The sequence below is a fragment of the Schistocerca gregaria genome, chromosome X (genome assembly GCF_023897955.1).
Source record: "Schistocerca gregaria isolate iqSchGreg1 chromosome X, iqSchGreg1.2, whole genome shotgun sequence".
NCBI classification, from domain to species: Eukaryota; Metazoa; Arthropoda; class Insecta; order Orthoptera; family Acrididae; genus Schistocerca; species Schistocerca gregaria.
In genome coordinates this window covers 213169446-213192332 of record NC_064931.1, presented here as the reverse complement: position 1 = coordinate 213192332, position 22887 = coordinate 213169446, and the positions used below count along the sequence as shown (strand labels likewise).

At 37.9% G+C, this 22887-nt stretch overlaps 1 protein-coding gene across 1 annotated transcript in view; it reads left to right on the top strand.

Moving 5' to 3' along the window:
• The window catches only part of LOC126298384 (inactive phospholipase C-like protein 1), a 1421164-nt gene extending 1398932 nt beyond the window's left edge, over window positions 1–22232 (top strand). Inside the window, exon 13 of the mRNA XM_049989691.1 lies at window positions 21549–22232. Coding sequence (XP_049845648.1) covers window positions 21549–21856 — 308 coding nt within the window. The 3' untranslated portion in view covers window positions 21857–22232. The remainder of the gene's footprint in view (window positions 1–21548) is intronic.
• The last annotated feature ends 655 nt before the right edge of the window (window positions 22233–22887 follow it).

The window sequence follows — 22887 nt, the reverse complement described above, 5'->3', positions numbered from 1 at the left end:
TGGAAGGAAACCATTTTAAATCCAAAGTTGATACAAAATCCAGTAGCCGGACAGTTGCAGATGCAAACAAATCATGTTTTCTTCAAGAGTTTTTCCAGCATTTCCAGAGTTTTTCCAGAGTTTTGAAATATCTGCTTTGCATGTCATAAGGGGTATGTAGAGGAGAAATTTAATTCTATTACATACATAGTAAGTTGTTGGTTAAATTACAGGTGTCTTAATTTAAATCAATCTCCTGCATATCGTGCATCAACCAGGATCAATATACAAGGAAATGGCAACATAGGGACTATTGATTTGTTTCCTGTTTATTTGCACGGACCACTTTAGTTAACATTCTCAACCTGAGAACTTAATTACACTTAAAATTGATCATGAGCTACTCATTGAACATTGTGAAGTAGGTTATCTTTCTGAGATGTATAGTTGGATATAACCAGTAAGGGTGAAGAAAGTTTTCAGAGAACTCGTTTACTGAGCACCCTCTGGTTATATACTTATGACACAAGAATTTACAAAATGCCAACAGAGTCATAACATATATAGAAACAAGTGACTGACACACACAGTCTTCCAAAATAAATGGCTATTCAAACAAGTAAATTAACAAGGGAAATCACTATCGTCCACGAAGCACAAAAACAGCTGAAATGGAATGGTTCCCATCCTTTTGCAACCAAGAACAATGACAACAGTGAAGAGAATCCTCAGTAGTGTGATATGGAAATGATGTAAGTGATATTAACAAAATACTAAAATAGAAACAAATATATTGCTAAAAGTGAAATAAGTCATTGTCTATGGGTGATTTTTAGAAATGCTTGCATATATGGGAAAATACGTAATAAAATTTAAACAAAAAATGTATTAACATATCAAACAATAACTGATAAATGATCATCACTGACTTGAAATATAAATTACTGATAGCAGCACAAATATTTCTGCAGACTACCTTCACATATCACTATGATCACAGTATAGCAGGAAAGGAGAAACATGAGAACAATATTTGAACAAAGGAGAAGCAAATGGAGTTTGATCAAATGTAGAAACAAGGCTGACAACAGATTAATGCAATACCTCAAGAGCAAAAGTTAATTCCAGTAGCTGGAGATGAAGAAAAGAAAAAGCTTAGTCCACATACGGTTTGAAATATCTATACGGAAGAAGTACATTTATTTGAAAACATACCAAATGTCCAGAAATATCTTTCTGAAATACCCATTAATCTCTTCCTTGTCCAAGACTTCAGCAGATTTACGAACAACTGAGTGCTAGTAGCTTACAGCTGTAGTAACTTATTAACAAATTACCTCTGCAATGAAAGTGTTGGAGGAATGTTGACCTGATTGTGTGGTAAAAGTTTCTCATGTGAGAATGGGTGCAATCATTATGAATATGTGTCATTGAAACTGTAGAGCTCTACATGTTAACTTTCAAGAGAAACACTGACTATATACATAAAGGTCGGTCAACATCCTGCAGTGAATCAGCTCACAGTCCAGTGAACAAAACAGAATAAAACAAGACCCACCTAGAACCATATCTACAACAATAGCCCAGGAAATACTGTCATATGTGAGGAGAACTGAAAAAAAAAATTGGGATAAGCTGAAGATATAAATGATTGTTTCTCAATCTATACAATAACCAGAGTACAGAGGTATACATCAACAGCATTAAGAAAGAGGCTAAATTAAGAAGAGGTGTCCAACAAGGCTGTCCCCTCTCTCTATACACATTTATAAAGAAAGTGCAATACAAACAATGAAAGGTGCCACTAAAGGCATCAAATTAGTGGTAAAAAAATGCGTTCTACTCATCTGTCTGTGATTCAGTAGTCTTTGCTGAAGAAAATGTTAAAATTTTTGTCTTGTGCCTTAGACAACCACAAAATGAAAATAACCAAAAGGAGGCCAAAATAACTGTGATAAATACATTGAGCAGACACTTAAGGACAAACATTATGACACAAAATACAATACTAATGCATGTAAATGAATTTTGCTACCTGGAAAGTACAATAACAGACAAAAACATAAGTGTAATGGATATTAGAAGAAGAATTGCAGTGACCAATAAAGCCTTCACAAATAAAGGGTATTTTATTAACAAAAATTCACCAAAATATAGAAAGAAGAAATAAATAAATCAAGACATTTATCTGGAGCATTTTAAGCTATGGTTGTGAAGAGTGACTCAAGTGGCAAGCCAAGAACATCAGTATCACAAAGCAACTACAACCAGGGACTGAGCACTGATATGAAATCTGGTCTGGTGTGGTGGCCTTGGACGGGGGCTCATGATGGCATCAGGTGGGTAGAACACCTGTGACATGGGTGACAGTGGTAGTGATGAGAGAGGCCGAATCAGTGGCACAGATGTAGATGGGGGACATCAGGTGCAGTGAAAACCCTGAAATGCCACTGTGACTGTGACTGCAATTCTGGCAGGGTCTCCAGTGATGATGCCATCATGACTTCAGGTGCAGTCATGGCCCTGAGCTGTGACAGGAACTCAGCTACCAAGTACTGCAGCTGCGATGGGAGTGAAGTGGGTGGCTACCTAGGCAGCGGTGGCCACGTGATACCACCAGGATACAAAGCCTGATAGGTGGGCCTCAGCAAGGTGACACTGTAGGCAAAGGCAACTGAGCAGCAGCATCTGAGTGTGAGGACAGTATATGAATTTAATACTGTTTAATACTGGTGCTGCAACATCCGACCAGAAGCACCTAAGATAAGATACGTCGAACACTCCCGTGTTTGCACTATAGTGCCAAGGTCCCACTTCATAGAGAAATGGTGAAAATAAACCTGCTGGCCAATTGTAAACTTCAGACTGATTACCAAGGGCTCTTTGCTGATGTGAAAGGTGCAAGAGATGAAGTAATGCCATGTGCTGCCATCCATGCAAAAATTAAACTCTCAAATGCTCACTGGTAGCTGTGGAAAGGTATGGACTTAGAAAAATCATCAAGAAATTTCCTTTAGTGTGATACTCCTTGACCTTGAACATTTGCTGCTTGAACATGCAAACAAATCGATCTGCCTCACTGTTCTACTGAGGATGGAGGGGACAATGTGTATGTGGGAAATGCCATTGCAGTTCCAAAAATCCACTAATTATTGCACCATAAATTGTAGACCATTGTCTGATACAATGGTGGTCGGCAGTCTCTTGATGGCAAAACTCCGTGCCATTATTCTGAAGGTGGCAGAAAACATAGTCAACTTCGTTGGCACAACATATGGGAATTTTGAATATGCATCAAAACCCCCAACCAGTATGAATATACACTCCTGGAAATTGAAATAAGAACACCGTGAATTCATTGTCCCAGGAAGAGGAAACTTTATTGACACATTCCTGGGGTCAGATACATCACATGATCACACTGACAGAACCACAGGCACATAGACACAGGCAACAGAGCATGCACAATGTCGGCACTAGTACAGTGTATATCCACCTTTCGCAGCAATGCAGGCTGCTATTCTCCCATGGAGACGACCGTAGAGATGCTGGATGTAGTCCTGTGGAATGGCTTGCCATGCCATTTCCACCTGGTGCCTCAGTTGGACCAGCGTTCGTGCTGGACGTGCAGACCGCGTGAGACGACGCTTCATCCAGTCCCAAACATGCTCAATGGGGGACAGATCCGGAGATCTTGCTGGCCAGGGTAGTTGACTTACACCTTCTAGAGCATGTTGGGTGGCACGGGATACATGCGGACGTGCATTGTCCTGTTGGAACAACAAGTTCCCTTGCCGGTCTAGGAATGGTAGAACGATGGGTTCGATGACGGTTTGGATGTACCGTGCACTATTCAGTGTCCCCTCGACGATCACCAGAGGTGTACGGCCAGTGTAGGAGATCGCTCCCCACACCATGATGCCGGGTGTTGGCCCTGTGTGCCTCGGTCGTATGCAGTCCTGATTGTGGCGCTCACCTGCATGGCGCCAAACACGCATACGACCATCATTGGCACCAAGGCAGAAGCGACTCTCATCGCTGAAGACGACACGTCTCCATTCGTCCCTCCATTCACGCCTGTCACGACACCACTGGAGGCGGGCTGCATGATGTTGGGGCGTGAGCGGAAGACGGCCTAACGGTGTGCGGGACCGTAGCCCAGCTTCATGGAGACAGTTGCGAATGGTCCTGGGAAGTGGCAGTGCGGTCCCCTACAGCACTGCGTAGGATCCTACGGTCTTGGCGTACATCCGTGCGTCGCTGCGGTCCGGTCCCAGGTCGACGGGCACGTGCACCTTCGGCCGACCACATCGATATACTGTGGAGACCTCACGCCCCACGTGTTGAGCAATTCGGCGGTACGTCCACCCGGCCTCCCGCATGCCCACTATACGCCCTCGCTCAAAGTCCGTCAACTGCACATACGGTTCACGTCCACGCTGTCGCGGCATGCTACCAGTGTTAAGGACTGCGATGGAGCTCCGTATGCCACGGCAAACTGGCTGACACTGACGGCGGCGGTGCACAAATGCTGCGCAGCTAGCGCCATTCGACAGCCAACACCGCGGTTCCTGGTGTGTCCGCTGTGCCGTGCGTGTGATCATTGCTTGTACTGCCCTCTCGCAGTGTCCAGAGCAAGTATGGTGGGTCTGACACACCGGTGTCAATGTGTTCTTTTTTCCATTTCCAGGAGTGTAGAAAGGGTCCCGCTCAATCAATGTGTACCTTCTGCCATGGTCTATCGGGCTTAAGACATGAAAGGAACTGCTGCTGCTGCTGTTGCTGCTGCTGTTGCTGCATGGCCTGAGTTTGTTGACAGAAACAGCAGCTCCTCATCATTGCTTCACTCTGACAGCCCATGCCCACCCATGAACAATGCCTTCTTGCTAGCTGCTTAGTGTGTACCTCTTCTCGGTATGTGTGAAGGAATTCTAAAACTCAGCATTGCAATGAGGTAGGAATGAGTACATGAGGCGTATCCTGTGAAGTGTGCAGCAGAAGCGCTCCATCTAGAATAAATAAAGAGCAATGAAAAGTGAAGTACCTTCTGACAATGGCATCTGGAATGACGGTACTTCTGGCTGGCCATTCTGTCAAAACATAGCGGCGGACATATCAAAGCATCTCATCAGTATATGTCACCAATGAAGCATCCAGCAGAAAATTGTCCAACTGACCATGAACATGGTTTTAATATGGAGACATTCGAGCTCAGTGTGGTCAAATTCATTATCATGTCCCACTGGTGACCATGATAACGTGTCTGTTTTGGCACGCTGTATCGAAGGGCAATACGTGATACCATAATTATGCTTGTTTAAAATCAAGGCTCATCACTGCAATTTGTGCACTATTCTTTCTGATATCATTCAATTGAGTCCAAACAATGCAACAAGTGACTTGTGGTCAGTAATCAGAGTGAACTTGTGGCTGTAAAGATATTGATGAGAAGGATGGACAGCAAGCGGGCTAGCATGGCTAGGGCCTCTTTTTTCACCTGACTGTATTTGATGTGGGCCAGGTTCAGGGTCTTGGAGGCAAACACTGTCAGCCAATTGTGGCTGTAAATCTTGTGCAATAAGATGACAATGAGGATCTCCTGGACTGCATCAGTTGCTAGCACAAAGAATCAAGCAAAGTCATTGCAGGAGTGCTTCCTTCAGTTTAGTATAAGCATGTGAGCACTGCTTTGTTCAGACGAATTTTTGTGTTTGCACCACAGCAATTTTCACTGTGTTAGCAATATACCATGTGTAATAAGTGACTTTACCCAAGAAAACCTTAAGATCTTGTAAGTTATTGGAGATTGCTAGATCTCTCATTGATTGAAGATGCTTGTTGAGAGGCTGCATGCCGTAACAGTCGATGATGTGGCCCAGGTATTTGATTCATGGCTTGGAAAGCTGACACTGGTGGTTGCAGTTAAAACCTGTCTTGCAGTAACTGAAATAGTTTCTGGAAATTAGCAGGGGGACCAGATGAGCCTTACCAGACAATAATGTTGTCCAAGTAGTTGCAGGAGTAGGGAACCTTCTTAGTGACATGTTAAAGATATCACTGAAACATTGATGGGGTTCAGGAAACTCTGAAAGGCAACCTATTGTATGTATATAACTCCTGTGCTGTGTTAATCACTAGCTTCTGCTCCATCTCATCATCCACCTCTGTTTGGAGGTATGCATCTTTGAGATCAGTATAAAAAAATATTTTCCCCACTCAGCATAGCCACTAATTATTTAAGCTTTGGTACTGGACAAGTATACGTAATAGCTTCCACATTGATTATGACTTTAAAGTCACCACACAAATGGATTTCATATTTTTTTCTTGTGGACAATCACCAGTGGAGTGGACCATTCACTTGTCACTGGTAAAGTGATTGATCTGGGTCAGGTTCAGCATTTTGGAGGCAAATGCTGTCAGCCTATGGAGACTGTAAACCTGATGCAATAAGATGATGCCGATGCTCTACTGGGATGCATCAGTTGCTAGCATTAGCTGTCTCATCAAATCAAAGTGAATCACACATCATCATTGCTGGAGTGCTTCCATGATGTCACCAGTTCAATGACTGATCTGGCCCAGGTGCAGCGTCTTGCACGTGAACACAGTTGGCATATCATGACTGTAAAACCTGTGCAATAGGACAGCACCAATGTTCTACTGGGATGAGTCAGCAGCTAGCATTAGCTATCTCGTCAAATCAAAGTGAATCAAGTAATGTCAAAAATCCATCCAAAATCAGTACAATTCAGTTTTGACACTACATTACAGAGCAAAGGGCACATTTCATGCTTTGCAGAACTTAGGCTGAGCATTTTGTTTCATCATGATGTGGGCTTGAAATTCCTTGACAGGGCCTATACTCTCCAAAACCAGATTCCTGTACTGAGCTTATAAACAATCAATGTCCTAGGTCAGAATGGCAGCAGATATAATGTGCACAGCATCCCTAACAATAAGCCCAAATGTGTGGAACACATCAACTCCAGAGATGTTCTGTGTGGCAAATTAATTGACCACTGTCACTTCCAGATCTTGCTGCAGCTGATTATACACTGTTTAGCCAGAACATCATGTCCATCTACCTAATAGCCAGTATGTCTACCTTTGGCATGGGTAACAGTGGTGACACTTCATGGCATGGAAGCAATCAGGCCTTTGTAGGTTGCTGGAGAGAGGTGGCACCACATCTGGACACACAAGTCATGTAATTCCCATAAATTCCAGGGAAGGGGACGATGAGCTCTGACGCCACATTCAATCATATCCCAGATGCATTTGATTGGGTTTTGGCTTCAGATCTGGCGAGTTTGGGATGGTGGTTGGGGGGAGGGGGGGGGGGGGGGGGAGGAAGAGAGCTGGCACTAGCACATCAACTGGAACTAGCCACTATGTTCCTCAAACCTCTCCATCACACTCCTTGTCTTGTTACATGGCACATTATCTTGTTGAAAAATTTCCACTGTCATTGGGAAACATTATCATCATGAAGGGATGTACGTGGTCAGCAACCAGTATATGATTGATACTCCTTGGCCATCATAGTGCCTTGCACAAGCTTGACTGCATCCATGGATGCCCAAGTGAACATACCCCAGAGCATAATGGAGTCACAGCCAGCTTGTCTCCATCCTACAGTATAAGATTTGTTAACAAAAACTTTGCCCACAAAATTTTTCTGCACTTACCTCTTACTTATTGTGCACAGTCTTTTTCTAAATACTCTCCTCCACAACTGATACACCGCTTCCACTTCCGGAAGTAGTCTTGATACACCTCTTGCTGTATTGCACAAAGTGCCACCTGCAAATTTCCTTTTATCTCATTTATTGTTGCAAATCTTTGTTCTTTCAAAGCGGTCCACAACTTTGGAAATAAAAGTGCACGACATCCACCTCTGGAGAGTATGGAGAATGAGGAAGCACAGTGATTTATTTTTTTGTACAATAGTCATACACCAATTGGGATGAGTGTGCAGGTGCGTTATTGTGATGCAAGAGCCATGCATTGTCGCGCCACATTTCAGGCCATTTACTTCTCACATTTTCTCGCAGGTGTCACAACATATTCCAATATTACAATCAATTAACAGTTGTTCCTGTGGCATAAATTCATGATGAATTAATCCTTCAAATTCAAAGGAAACTATCAGCATGGCTTTGACATTTGACCCTACCTGACGACTCTTTGCCTTGGGGAGCCTTTTCTGACCCACTGTAGAGATTGAACCTTGGTCTTAGCATCATAACTATAGACCCACATCTCATCACCAGTTATGATCCTCTTGAGGAACATCTCATTCTCATTTGTGCAATCCTAAAGCTCTTCACAGATTGTGAGGCAAATGTCTTTCTAGTGTCGACTCACGACCCATGGGATGAACTTGGTGACAACACTATGCATTCCACGATGTTACATTCTTCTGCAATCTCTCTGTCAGTCAGTCTTTGATTGGCATACACAATTTCGTTGACGTTCCTGATATGAGTATCGTCGGTAGACGAAGGGTGTCCTGAATGTGGGTCATCTTTAACTTCTGTCTGGCCATTTTTTAAATTGTGTGAACTATTTGTAACACCAAATACAGCTAAAGAACTCATCACCATAGGATTCCTGCATCATTTGATGTGTCTCTGTAAAGGTTTTCCTGATTTCACACAAAATTTAATGCAGGCACATTGCTTCTCTAACTCTACCATCTTGCAATTCACAAACTGCGTGACACAATGTTCTACTCAACACAGCACTGAACAGTAACTAATAGACATACAACAATGAAACTTCTGGCAGTTACACATTAAACACAGGTGTGTGGAGGGATGCCAACTGCATTTTGCTCCAAAACACCATTGGTATGAAATTCAAATGTTCCACAATTTTTTGAACAGACCTCATATAGATGTCAAGTAGCTGTTCTCCTGGAAGATGATGGATTCGTGCCCTCCCATCAGCATGATGAACAAAGTATTGGGATTCATCAGCCCATGCAATGCTCTGATGCTGCAGCAACATTCAGTGCCAATGGTCACATGCCCATTTCAGTTGTAGTTGCTGATCTCATGATGTTGACATTGGAACATGCATGGATTTTCAGCTGTGGAGGCCGATCGTTAGGAGTGTTTGGTGCACTGTAAGTTCTGGCACACTTGTACTCTGCCCAGCATTAAAGTTTGATATTAGTTCTGCCACTGTTTGCTGCTTGTTCTCCTTTACCAGTCTGCCCAGCCTGTGATGTCCAAGAGCTGTAATGAAGGGTGGTAGCCAAGCCCCATGACATCTGGACATTGTTTCACCTTGGTTTTGGCACATGTTGAAGACACTCACCAAAGCACTCTTCGAACACCTGACAAGTCATGCAGTTTCCAAAATGCTCATGCTGAGGTTCTGGGCCATCACAGTCTGCCCTCTGTCAAACACAGATAGATCACATGTGTCCCCATTCTACACACGGACAGGGTGTCTGTTAGTCATTCCTCACCAGGTGACTCTGCTGTTGCCTGGACAGAGTCATAATGTTCTGGCTGATCAGTGTAAGTAGCAGGAACAGTGCAGAGTCCTTTCATATGCCTGGCCATATTGTTGCATCCGACCACTTCAACCTTCCAAGGTTGCAAAAATGGTGCAACTATGAGCTGGTACATTTACACATTAAGAGGTTTGTTGCAGCTCTTATGTCTAGCTGGAAGACATTGTCCTTACCATTAATTTGCAGTGTGGTGAACAATTTCTTCTGATGCGAGAACATTGTTTTCTGTGATTGGTGTTGCAGTAATGGTTTCAGCCACACAGACCAAACGCGAGTGACAGCCTTGTGACACGTCATTATTCAATGGCTGAGAGAGGAAGCTGTATCTTTCATGTGGCACATGGGGGTAGCCTGAGCTCTGCACAAGCATTTGCCAAACTTGTCATTGCACTCTGTGCTTGAATTTGTTGACACCATTTCCCAGCCATTTGCACAACATTTATACCTGTCTTTCCCTCAGATGGTAACGAATGCTTCTTAGCTTGAAAACAATGAGTATTGATATGTCCCATCTTGTTGCAATAATTAAATGTAGTGTTCCAAAGTGTGCATTCTCTACAATAACATCACAAAACATCCAGAACAAGACTGATTTCTTAAAAAAAAAAAAAAAAAAAAACCACAAGAATGGCTCTGCACACTATGCAGTGAGTCATTGTTGGTTTCATGCATTCCTGTCCACTGGCACCTGTTTACTATGACTATGACAGTGCAGATCAGCATGCATTCACAGTGTAAGAAATATGTTGAGAAGAAAGAAAATTTGTGCCAGACTGACACACGAACCTGGAGCATTCACCTTAACCAACAGACTTGAGGTCTGGAGTAGTTTATGGAAATCATATGCAGAAAATCAGTGCCAATGAATGTTTACATTAGTCCAGAAGGCATCTCTATGTCCAACTGTTAAACCAACTACTCACAAAAAGCAAGAAATCTGAGCCTGAATGAATGACTGCAAATTCTTAACTGTCATAATATACAAATTATTCACTTTATACAAATTATTCACTTTATAAAAATTAGAAACCACAGCTCAATAAAAAAATCAAACGCATACATGTGCAACAAAGAAATGACTGAAATAAAAATATGGGCTCTCATTAGTGTTGTTTAGTTTGCATCTTGATCTATCAATGGAACTAATGGAATGTCAACACTTGAAAAGCAGATACAGGACCTGTAACAAAAAGGTAGCAGTTATGCAAGCAACCGTATGGTGACAGTAAGACCCTAAAAATCTGCCACACAAATGTTATCATCATAGCTATTTAATTTTTATAACTTAAGTAATAAAATCATGGAGTTCATTACTGCCAAGCCACAGCTGTGAGAAGCAAATAATATCAATGAAAAGATACTGGAAATAAAAAGATTGGATAACTATTGAAACGAAGTTTTTTTTTTTTTTTTTGTATATAAGGCACAGTATTGTAGTAGGATTACAGCACTGATTTGTATAAAAGCAATACATTTCATTATAAAGATGAGAGCAGGCCAAATTGCACTTTGTTGCATGGAATTATGAAGTTGACAGAAAGTGTACTTAATCAACCTGAAGGATTAATCAAATTTTTATTTAGTGCAAACTTGTCAAATTTTTTTACTACTGTTTCTTGTAACACTGACTTCTGCAGTTAACAGTTATTCTTTCACTGAAGAATACTTTATGTTCTTTTTTAAGAGTTCACAATATTTCTGAAAATATGTGATGTAACATGAAATCTTTGTAAAATACGAATATCAAGAATAGAATTGGTTCAAATAGTCAATGATAACAATGCAGCCATACTGTAATTGGGTCAAGGATTATATCTCAAGCAATGAACAGAACACACTGGACAAAATAGATAAACTTTCTACCATACAAATCTCCAATCACAAGAACTGTTGTTATTTCTGTTTGTGCTGGTTATTATTTTGGTCATGAGCCTCAAGATAGGTCGATGCAGTTCTCCCTTCCTGTCACCTGTTGTTTTCATTTCAGCGTAACTATTGCATCCCAAATCAATAACAAACAGCCTTAGATACTCACATCCATGCATGCTCATATGATTCTTTCCTTTCCCATCCTTTTAACTACCTGTTTCAGCAATTATCTGTGTCATGATATTTACACAACTTTAGAATCTCTTCATTACATTACACTCTTTGTTATACATTTTTCTCATTGCAGAACATTTTCATTCCTTAATCAATCAGTCAATCCGATCTTCAACAGTCCCCTGTAATACCACATTTGAAAGGCTCCTACTCACATGAGTTCTCTTTCCTCTACTGTCCATGTTTCACACCCATACAGAACTGTACTCCGAATTTCCATTGATCTTTCTCTGATCTCAGGGTCTATAATTTTGGATGCTAGTGGGTGCTGCTTCTCATAGAAATTCTTTTTGGATTGTGCAGTCTCAGATGCAATGACCTTCTTGAATCTTCCTACTTTATTTATCCTATTTCTGAAACAGCAACATTTGCCCACCTCTCAGGAGCATCTTGTCAAAATTTAATACTTAGCCATCCAAAATCTGATATGACTGCAAATAATAGAGTTGTGTCAGTAATTTGTCATTTCAGTTGACTCTATTCTTCCTCATGTGTACTGTAGTCTCAGATGATATATTTATTGTATTACCACAATATGAGCTAGAGAACAGAAAAATATTAACAATCATCAAACTAGTATTTCAGGACCTGTGCAAGGTTTTTTGAGCTTAGCCTGAACTTTTATCTTCTTCGAAATTGTTTCCATACAGTTTTGTGCTGTAGTGCTGATTATACTATAATTTACATCTCTGATTGTGCTCTAAATGCAAATGCATCACGTTTATTGTGTGGATGTTGTATGCTTCAACCTGATTACAAATATTCTCCTCACCAAATTCGTTTAAATATGAATTATTTGTGAAGCACACTGCCTTTTATTCACTTCTGGCAACAAATTGGCATTCTTTCCTGTTCAGAACTACTGAAATTTTGCAGTTAAAACTACTGATAATTCTTTGTAGTGCATATCAGGTAATGACAACTTTTGTACATATATCATAACAGTTTTTTTCTCAAGCAATACTGTAACTCCTTTCATGAAAATTTTTCAACATTTTAATTAGTGTTACTCTAATTTCTGGCAGTCTTCTATTATTTGCAAATTTTATGTTCACAAATTTTGTCCCCCATCTGCTTACATTATTAACTTACTTAGCTTCCACTTCTCAATACATTTCTACTCTTACCATTTCATCTGTTTTCCTGCAATTTAAATTATTGTATATTATATTCCCTCATCCTTTTTAAGCTTGTCCCCTCATCTCTCAAAACATGCCTGAACATCTTTCTTTCTCCTCAGAACATCTTGCATCTTTAACCAGCAAGGTAACTGAACTATTAAGAAAACTAATTCAATTTCTCTGTTACTCTCTTTACACATGTTGCTGCATCAGCACAAAAGTGGAAACTCAGAATTATGGTACAGCTTCACAAATATTTGCCACGGGGATTTTCATGCAGAATGGGATAATAGTGGTGAAATCCTGAACTTGCAATCAAGAGGATACAATTTTAACCATAATCACACAATGTTAGTTCAGTTTTTCCCTAATTACAAGAAATCTCTCATGAAAAATTCTAAAGAGGTTATTTGAAACAAGTTCATGAATAGTCATTTTATCATTCATTGTCAGGTGTAGGAAAACTTACATCTTTAAGTGCTCTGCTGTGAATAGGATACTGACATCTATCAAAGATAAGTTAATAAAGGACTTCAGTTGCATCCTACAGTAATACCTTCAACTAATTTCACTTTTTCAGCTTTTAAAAACAGTTTATACTAAACAATTCATTCAGTTCAGTGTGTTTTATTCATTGCTCATCACTTTGTGTACAGTGGCAGTGAAATATGTTCTTACAAAGAGAGAGGAACACAAATGAAGAATACAATGTTTATTTGTATATTTCTTGCCTCTCATTTGTAGTTCTTGAACATTGTGCATTATTTATTGAGTGACTGTAAATGTAGCTGCCAAATCTATGATGGGTGTATTCTCAATTGTAACATGCAAGTTTTTATGCAATGTTCATGGTCAAAATAGAAGTCACATTCAGGAATCAATGATTAATTTATAGCTACAAGTAAAGTTTAATATGTCATCAACCTGAAGATTGGTTTGAGCAACATAGTGCTTTACTGAATGCATTACTGTTTGAGACAGTGTGTCCTCATCTTCCTTCAGTCTTAGTATTGTTTTAGCCAGTCAGTTATAGGGGGACCTAAAGTTTAATGTGGACACCTAACTTTGGTGCAAATCCCCATTTTTCACATACAAAAAGGTTTCAATAAGATCTAAACAGACTAAATGAAGAGGATGGTAGTGTGTGATTAAACAGTGTCATTAATGAGGACAGTTACAGATGCCAATTTTCTTTGTTGTTAGTTTTGAATAGCATCTCTCAGTTTTGAAATATTTGGCCACCCAATTTACAAGTTATTGATGTTCTAGGGTTTGTGAAATCCACTATCTACTTTGGCTCAGAAACACAACTGCAATGGCTTTCCATGGAGATTGTGTTGGATTTTTATTTGAATGGTACCAAAGCATGAAATGCTGTTTTGACTCCATACTGATACAGAAAACTTAATTTTTATCACCATTCATGGTGTATTTTATTAAAATGAGGAATTCAATCATTGATCTTAATTCATCATGAGTGATATTGTTTGTGGGCACAGCCATTAAAAACTTTTTAAGACAACCCTATATCTGCTAGAATTTACAGGGTTCTGCATTCATATTCTCTTATCAGTACTCATGTTAGCTATTCTTGGAAAGATGGTAGAAAGGCCATGTTTTCACTATGACTTTGCTGTATTTGTAAATATTACAGAAAAGGGGGAGATTTCAATACTAAAAAAGTGTGTCACATTTTGTGCAATTTTAAAGTTATGTGGCCCATTATGCCATCTACAGGGAATCTTTGAGTTAGCTACATCAATGTTCAAGAAGGAAAAAGCCAAAGTGGTAACTGAGAAACCATTTTATTATTCAGTCAAGATCATTATAAAAATTATCAACATCTTACATTAGTGTAATTAGCCTAGAAACTCTTCTCAGCCACTAACAAATACAAGTGTCTCACATAATGCATTATGTTTTATTATAAGCAGTAATGGCTGAGAAACATTAAGTGTTTACAGGTACTATCCCTGCTGAATGTGAATATTCTGATTTCTTGCAATTAGAAAATATGCTGGCATCCACTACTGAATTGCAGTAAGCATTTAAAGCAAGTTAATTTATGAATAAGAGGTAAAATTTAATAATTGGTACTGAAACTAATGAAAACTGAAAAACAATCAGCATATTTTGAGTATTATTTGACAACATGCTAGAAATCACATTTTAGTTACGAAAAATTGTTTCATATTTTCTGAATACCACCACTTATAGTCCAAGAGCATCACTTAGTAAAAAAGCTGGAGAAACTGAAAGTAACACTGAAGTGTGTGTGTCATTTAATTTGATGTATGAATTCTCTTAAATACAGTAGAACTATTACAGAAAGGAATGGTATGTTCCCTTGTACTATGAGGTCAAAAAGTTTTATTTTGAACACAGGGTGACAGGTTTGACAAAAAGAATGCTGATAAGGGAAAGGGATGGGTAGAAACAGGGGTGTTTGGCATTTAAAGAGGCAAGACAAACAAATTTGGCAGAATTGCATCAATTTTTTTTAAACTGGAAATACGTATAATATTTTAACACAAATATGGAAGAATAGACAATATTATGGAGACCAGTTTAGGTCAAAACAGACAAGACTATCATGAAAGAATAAACAAGATAGTATTTTTTGAATTGTATAAGTACTAAAAACAAATAAGATTTTTTAAAAAATCACATGTATACCTATGATATATATATGATTTCGTATGGTCATTACTAAAAGATAATATGGCTAACATAAGACAATTTATATTTTTTTCTATGTAAAAATTACTGGTGTTAGTGCAGAAAATGTCATCATCATACTAGCAAAGGAAATGATACAAACAATGCCTCATATAATGCTAAAGTGCAGTATATATAGAAAAAATACTAACGGAACTTAGTATGTTGTTCAGGATGGCCAACTGGTTATGTTCCAAAGAGTAATCACTGTCTACAAATGCACAGTTTGGGCCCTTTGTGGTATGGAGATTTGAGAATGGTCACAACAAAGTTTCTTCAGAGTGTATTTAGTCTCCTAATTATTTATGCACACAGTGTGCTAATAAAGCAACTTTTGTGACTACAGTATAGCGTGTACCAGTAGTAAAGAATAAAATGACCAATATCCTGCTACAAATGACAAAGTTTGTGTAACTGTCAGAGTTGCTGTGCAATTTCATACAGTTCCAACAGAAATACTCCACATCATTTGATATTCAGAAAAGTTCAGGTATCATATTTTGTGCCTGGTGTGTTTCCAAAATTACAGCATCCATGTGTACCAAAGTGTGTACATTATGCATGTTATGTTTCACTGTGCGTACAGCAGTACTATGTGGTATTGAGAAATTTGCTGCTCATATGGCAGGCCTTTTGAACACTGTATCAAATATTCTGCATTTCTGTTCAGTATTAGATGTCAAAAGTGCATGCTGGCTTCCACACTCAGTGCAAACAGTTGCCTTTCAGGAGGAAGTTTTTTGATGCATTCAAGATGAACTGCCCTCTAGTACCCACCAAGTGGCATTAGTGTTACAGTAACATGTTGTGGTAACATTTAGAGTTTTGGCCATGAATAAGAGCCACATCAATTCCATCTGCAGGAAGTCCAGGCACTAGTAGTGGAGAATTTCTCATCAGTACAGCTTGTGAGATGGTGTTTTCAGTCCTGCAGACTCCTGCCACAATCCCACACTCTTTCCAAATGATCAGTTTGCCTTCCGCACAACATACTGTGTTATTGCATATTTATTCCGTACACCTTGTATTAGATGTAGGGGTATGAAGTAATGTACACAAAGAAATGATTCATAGCAGTTTACTTTGATGCTGATAACACTTTCAAGATACTATTAAAATTAAAAATCACAAATCATTTATTCTTGAGTTGATGCCATTATTTATAAAAATGTGAGAAAATAAGTAAACAGCGACCAAACTTACCAGGAAATACAAACAAAAATCAAACAGTGATTTTGAAGGAAGCTTGGTGAGTCAAGATCTCATTGGCACACTCAGAAGAATTGTAAATATAATGAAGAGGATATGTTGTTAAGAAACCTCTTCCTGATGGCATGTTGTTCTGGTGTTATGCACCTCAGTTTAAAGTATCATGCATGGTATATGTATTTGAGAGGCACATTCAATAAACTTTAAAATATTGTTGTAGTTGCTTTGTTACACCCGTCTGCAAAGTGCATCTGAACTTAATGTATTTCCTTCCTTCTTGTAGCAAGTTCTTCCCATCCTGTTACTGATTTTTTATTTTCATTCTTCGGTTCATGTTTTATTATACCTAGTGTTCGTCTTTTCTGTAAATTGCTGATATCAATTACAGTTTAGAATTTTGTTTTGTTCTCTACAGTGTCCTCTGTACTTATTTCCTGGTGATCTCTTTCAATTAGTTGTCTGTACTGAACTTTCACTGAAAGGGGGGGAAAAAAAACATGAAATTATTTTAGCCCGTCTCAAAATTTACCATTCTAAAAATATTTCACTCACTTTTTCCTGAATGTGTAAGAAGTTTTTGCAGACTGTTGGTATAATTGATGAAATCTTCTTCCCCTACTGATTCTCTTTGTACAAGCTGAGCCAGAGTTTTCGCTTAGGAGCTCCTCGTCTTATTCTTCTGCATCTTCAGTTAGTCATATGGCTCCACTGATCAAAATTTTGATTGAAATAATGGTTCAGACATGATGTTACTTCCTGATTCTTAGTTTTCATTTTGAGTTACTCATTTCTTATTTGAATGTATTTTGATACAGACTTTTTGTAATTCGCTTACTGTGTCTTCACTAGTTTTAAGGTTTAATTACGAATTTTCAATTATTTTTCCTAGATATTGAATTTAGTTGATCTATTTTGCAATTCCATTTTGGCCACTGAGAAATAATGGAGTTCCTTTCTTGTAATGTGCTTTTGTGGATGAGGATTTGATAGAAGTTTTTCAAAAAGGTAGCTTGTTTCTTGGCTGTTATCTTTCCTTACATAGTCGTAGGATGAATTCTATGTTAATGATCTACACTAAATACATTCTTCCTTTCCTGAATATGCTTGACGTGAATCATATGAGTCTCCTGAGTAAGATTTATTTTTTAACAAGGCGCTCTTCATTGGTTACTGACATTTGATTACCTGAACACTTTGAAACTAGTTTCGTACATTTAAAGCTTCATTCATTTGCACTGGACCCACTATGATGCTCCAAAGGCTGAAACATATGCATTTATTCAAATTCCCTTGCTGTCAGTACACTACAAGAGCTGCCACTAACATACCCTTCAGAGAAAAATGAAGTAAAAGGTATGGGACTACCATCATGTCCTGCAAATGAAGGAAAAATAATGTGGCATTCTTCTTCAGGTTGTCTTCACACTGTTGAATCTAAAATAACTGTGAGATGAAATATGGCTAATGGTGAAGGACAGCAATTGTGGTTTGTGAAGCTAACTCCTCAGCCTTACTTACCTCATACCAGGTATGCTGATGTGGCAAGGTTGCAAAAATGTGTGTGAATAGTCACATTCAGGCAGCAGCAGCGTCCACTATGTGGCGCTTGTGTGTCACATTTTAATGGAGTCCATTTTGTATTTGACAACAATAGTTTAGTGGCCTCTTATTTCATATGATGATAAGGCAAGTTTGATAAAGCTTCCAAAATTTTGTGTTTTGTAAGGACTTAGGCATAAGGTTGGAAGATTTATTGTGTTGCAGAATGGCAGTCTCATTATGTTATAGTCACATGATCAACTAGTATGTTTTTGTGTTATTATATCAATTTTTTAATTCTCATTAATCAGACTTATCTCTACATCTATACCTACCTACATATGTATTGCACAAACCACTGACAGTGCAATGTGCTGGGTACTTTGTACAGACATTAATGAATCTCTATCCTATTCCATTTATAAATAAAGTGAGGAAGAAACAGCTATCTGCATGTCTCCATATATGCTCTGACCTATCTTATCTCACTCTCATGACCCCTTCCCGAGAATACCACTGAAGCAGTGAATTATTACACATTCTACTTCAATGCCAGTTACCTAAATTCACCATACTGGGTTTGGTGAGAACAATGCCACCTTTCTTATAAAGATTCCAATTTAAGTTCCTAGAACATTTCTGTTACAGTGTCACATGGCCTGTGCTGATTTTTTAAAAATCCAAAAGATGTTTTTCTCAGTACCTACTATATTTGCTGTGCAGCCTACTTAATGAGGACCCCGAACCCTGGAACAGCACTCTATAATAGTTTATTCTAGTGTCTTGTATGTGGTTACCATAACAAATGCAATGCATTCCCTCAGAAGCCTTCCATTTGTATTCCCTGCTACCGATTTTGCATGTTCATCTCATTCAATATCATGGTATTCCCCCCAGGTACTCAAATGGTATAACAGACTCAATAAGTTTACCATCAGTACTGTAATATTATACTATTGGGTTGTTTATTTTGTCTGTAGCATTACTTTGCATTTATACATCTTTTGAGGAAGTTGCTATTGAATACACCAAGTGGAAATATTATTACATCATTTTGCACATCCTGACAATAATCTATGGCTGATGCTTTGCTTTAGACAATACATTTGTCATCAAACAATATGACATTGCTGCTGACCCTGTCTGACATGCCATTTATGTATATTAAGAGCTTTAACATTCCTATTTCACTTGTTTGGGTCTCACCCCATGTGATTTACATTATTTCTGTCCACCATTCCTCATCTGCTATAAGAAATTGTTTTCTATCTATCAAAAATTCAGCATGCCACCCTCATATCTGAGAAGATACTCCATGCAGTCATGTCACGTCATGGTTATCATTTAATAATGCCACGCAGTATCAAATGGCTCTGAAAAATATAGGAAGACCAGATTATGGTCTTTTTGAATTTCCGCTCATTATATATGTGCTTTAGGACATGCTTTAAAACCCTGCAACAGACTGATGTTGCTGATCTTGCTTTGTAGCTCTGTTATCTGACATTTTCCACTTCTTATAAACAGGATGGACCTCCGCTCTTTTGCCAGACACATTTGACTGTTTGCTTTATGAAAGATTATTGATAAATATGAGATTGGAAAAGAACTATTCCTGCAGATGTTACAATGTAAAATCTAATTGTCATTCCTTCTGGACCAGGTACCATGTTAACATTGAATAGTTTTGTTGTTTGGAATGCTTATTTCAGTATCATCCATTTGTTACATTGTACAGTAGCCATAATGTTGACTTGTTGTAAGATCCTCTTAGCAATCAGATTTGATATGTACTTGCTGCCTTTTTGCCTTCAGTCAAACTTAATTAGAACTAAATTAACATAATATACCATGATGATGTGCTTCAAACATGGGTGCACACATTCTAAATGAATTGTGACTTTGTTGAGAATAAGTTATCATTTTTGCAGTATCTACAATTATGATACATTTTTTGCAGAGATCGTGACTCACTCTATATAAAGGCAAATGACATCAACACACAGGTCATATGTTCAAATTTGGTATGGTTACCTTCATAGTGCAAACAATAAATAGAATGACTCTGAACATTTTATTTCCTAAGATGTGAGATTTTAGCTAGTGATAAGATATAAAAGTTGAAGCAGATGAAGCAAAGATAGTTGTATCAAGAAATAATGTTCAGTATAGTGAAGAGGTGACTCCATAGAGGGATAGTTTTGAAACTCTCAACATTCTGCTCTTAGAAACAGCATGAGAAGAGGTATACAAATTGGTTAAGCAGTGGTACATGATCACCTTAAATAAAGTATTCCATAGAGAAAATCAACAACAGCTGTATTGTTACAAAAATTGAGTACTAGCTCTACATTATAGATTTATTATTTTACCTTTAGTTTATGGAGAAATTACATAAAAGGTCATTTTTAAACAAATAAGATTTAGAAGAAATGCAGTGATTTCTAGTAAGAGATCAGAAAAATGTATCTGGGAATGAGCATAAAAATTTAAGACCTTTCAAACAGCATTTTTTACAATTCTAGAGAACTTTCAGATTTTTTTAAACAAAAGAGACAGAATATAGATTGGAATTGATTTTACTGTCAACAAATATCAGTGATATGTTAAACACTCAGAGCAATTGTTATTTCATGTAGATTCAGTGACTATAGACTAAACTATCGGTTTTTAATTATAATGCTTATAGTTTAGGGCTATTAAAAAATCTGTGTATCTGACAGAATTTAACTAATTTAAGTATGAGAGTTATTAGTGGTGCAAGAGAAGAAACAAATAAGATTACAGTCAATGTTAATATGTTTATGACACTCAGAAGAAAAGAGTAAGATGTGGATAACTTAGGAATTATAATGATTTTAGTGAACTGTTGATGTAGCAAAGTTGATAGTCCTTTCTGGCCTGGAAAAAATGAAACTGAAATGATAGGTATGCATAATGCTTACTATATGAGCCAGCAAAGATTGGAAAACACCATCATGTAGAGGAACTGGAAGCATAAGATGAAAAGATTTGCTAAAAGTTACAAAATCTAATGTATCTAGAAACATAATAAAAATTTAGTTATTGATTGAGAGTTAAAATGACTCATTTTCAGTTCTAGTCTAAAAGGAATGAAAATGGCCAAGAACACCACTGTTACTGTTGATTTACTACAAATGAGAATATAATTATTGTCAGACTCTCTCCTGATAATTGCACTTGGTCCTACAGATTAGTAAATCATGACTAGTACAGCTTGAGAACACCTGATCTCCAGTATGTAGATTAAATGTTCTTTATAGTAACATAGTGTCTATCATCTGCATGCTGTCCTACGCCAATCTAAATGTTTAACTTTTATTTCGTAGTGGCCTTAAACTACCATGGCTCTGGCCATTTGATGGACATAAATGACGGAAGATTTCGTGAAAATGGGGGATGTGGATATGTTTTAAAGCCAGAAATCATGCGAGATCACTTCACTTTATATAAATCTGACATGAAAGACTGGATACCTGGAGTGAAACCTCAAGTACTGCATATAAAGGTGGTGTACTTTGTTAAAACTAAACTTTACGTAATGATTCTACAAAAAAGCCTCATCATGAAGTATACTGGACAGTTTGTTTTGTATAATGATTGTTTCTACAGGATGTGGATGCTTTACAGAGGATAACAATCCAAGTATTTTTCTGAAAATACTGTACAGGAGTTATTGAATGTATAGCATTTATTTGCTGTTTTGTCTAATCATAAAATATTTCTGAAGCTTTCAAATCACATTAGGCAACTTGATATCATTGTTATTTGGAGGAAGGAAAGTGTTCACGAGAGAGGAGCAACGAAGATTTGTACCACTACTTGTTTGTAGCTGTGAAGATCACAAAAGAATATGAAATATTGATACAATTGAAGATTAAAATACTGCAGTAAATTGAAGTAGGTTTCTTGTCTTGCTGTTGCTATGATACCACAAAATTACTTGAGGTTTAAGTATAAGTATCCCTGAATGGAAATGTATAAGAGTTTTCTTTGACCAACATCATGTTGTTGTAAAACTGGCTTCTCTATTAACCAAAACCTGTGTGGTGAAGGTAGAATGATTAAAAGGCACTGTGAGATGTACTTATTTCATACAGATTCTTCCTGCATGATGACAATGGCAAAATTCTACAGTTATGAAATAAATCCGTATCTGGAAGTAAATTGATAATAGTTTAGTAAATAATTATACAAGCGTAAGTGTTATAGTGTAGAACAATGTAGATTAAATCTGCTAGTAGTTCTATATTGGCACAGTATTGCCCGAGTTATGATATTGTTTAGAACATAAACTTTTGTACCATGAAAATAGCCTTTGAGTTCTGAAACTCTTGAAGATTGTCAAATAGCTCTCCTTTTGCCATTTCTTTTACTATTTCCTTTCCTTTCCCTCAATTTTTGTTCAGCTGCCAAAAAGCATTAAATTATATTTTCCTGTCTTTATTGCCACACACTGCTCTGTCCTCTTAATCATAAATCTTAGTGAACCACCTTCCCATAGCCACGTTTTTTAGATTTTTTCCTGCAGATGAGATTCACTCTTTTTTCTGTATCCTTGATGATGTTGCAGTGTCAGTTAATTGTATAGGTATATATAAAACTTAAACATTTTTGTGTCCACATCACCCCTTCCTCCCCCCCCCCCCCCAATCACAAACAAAAATG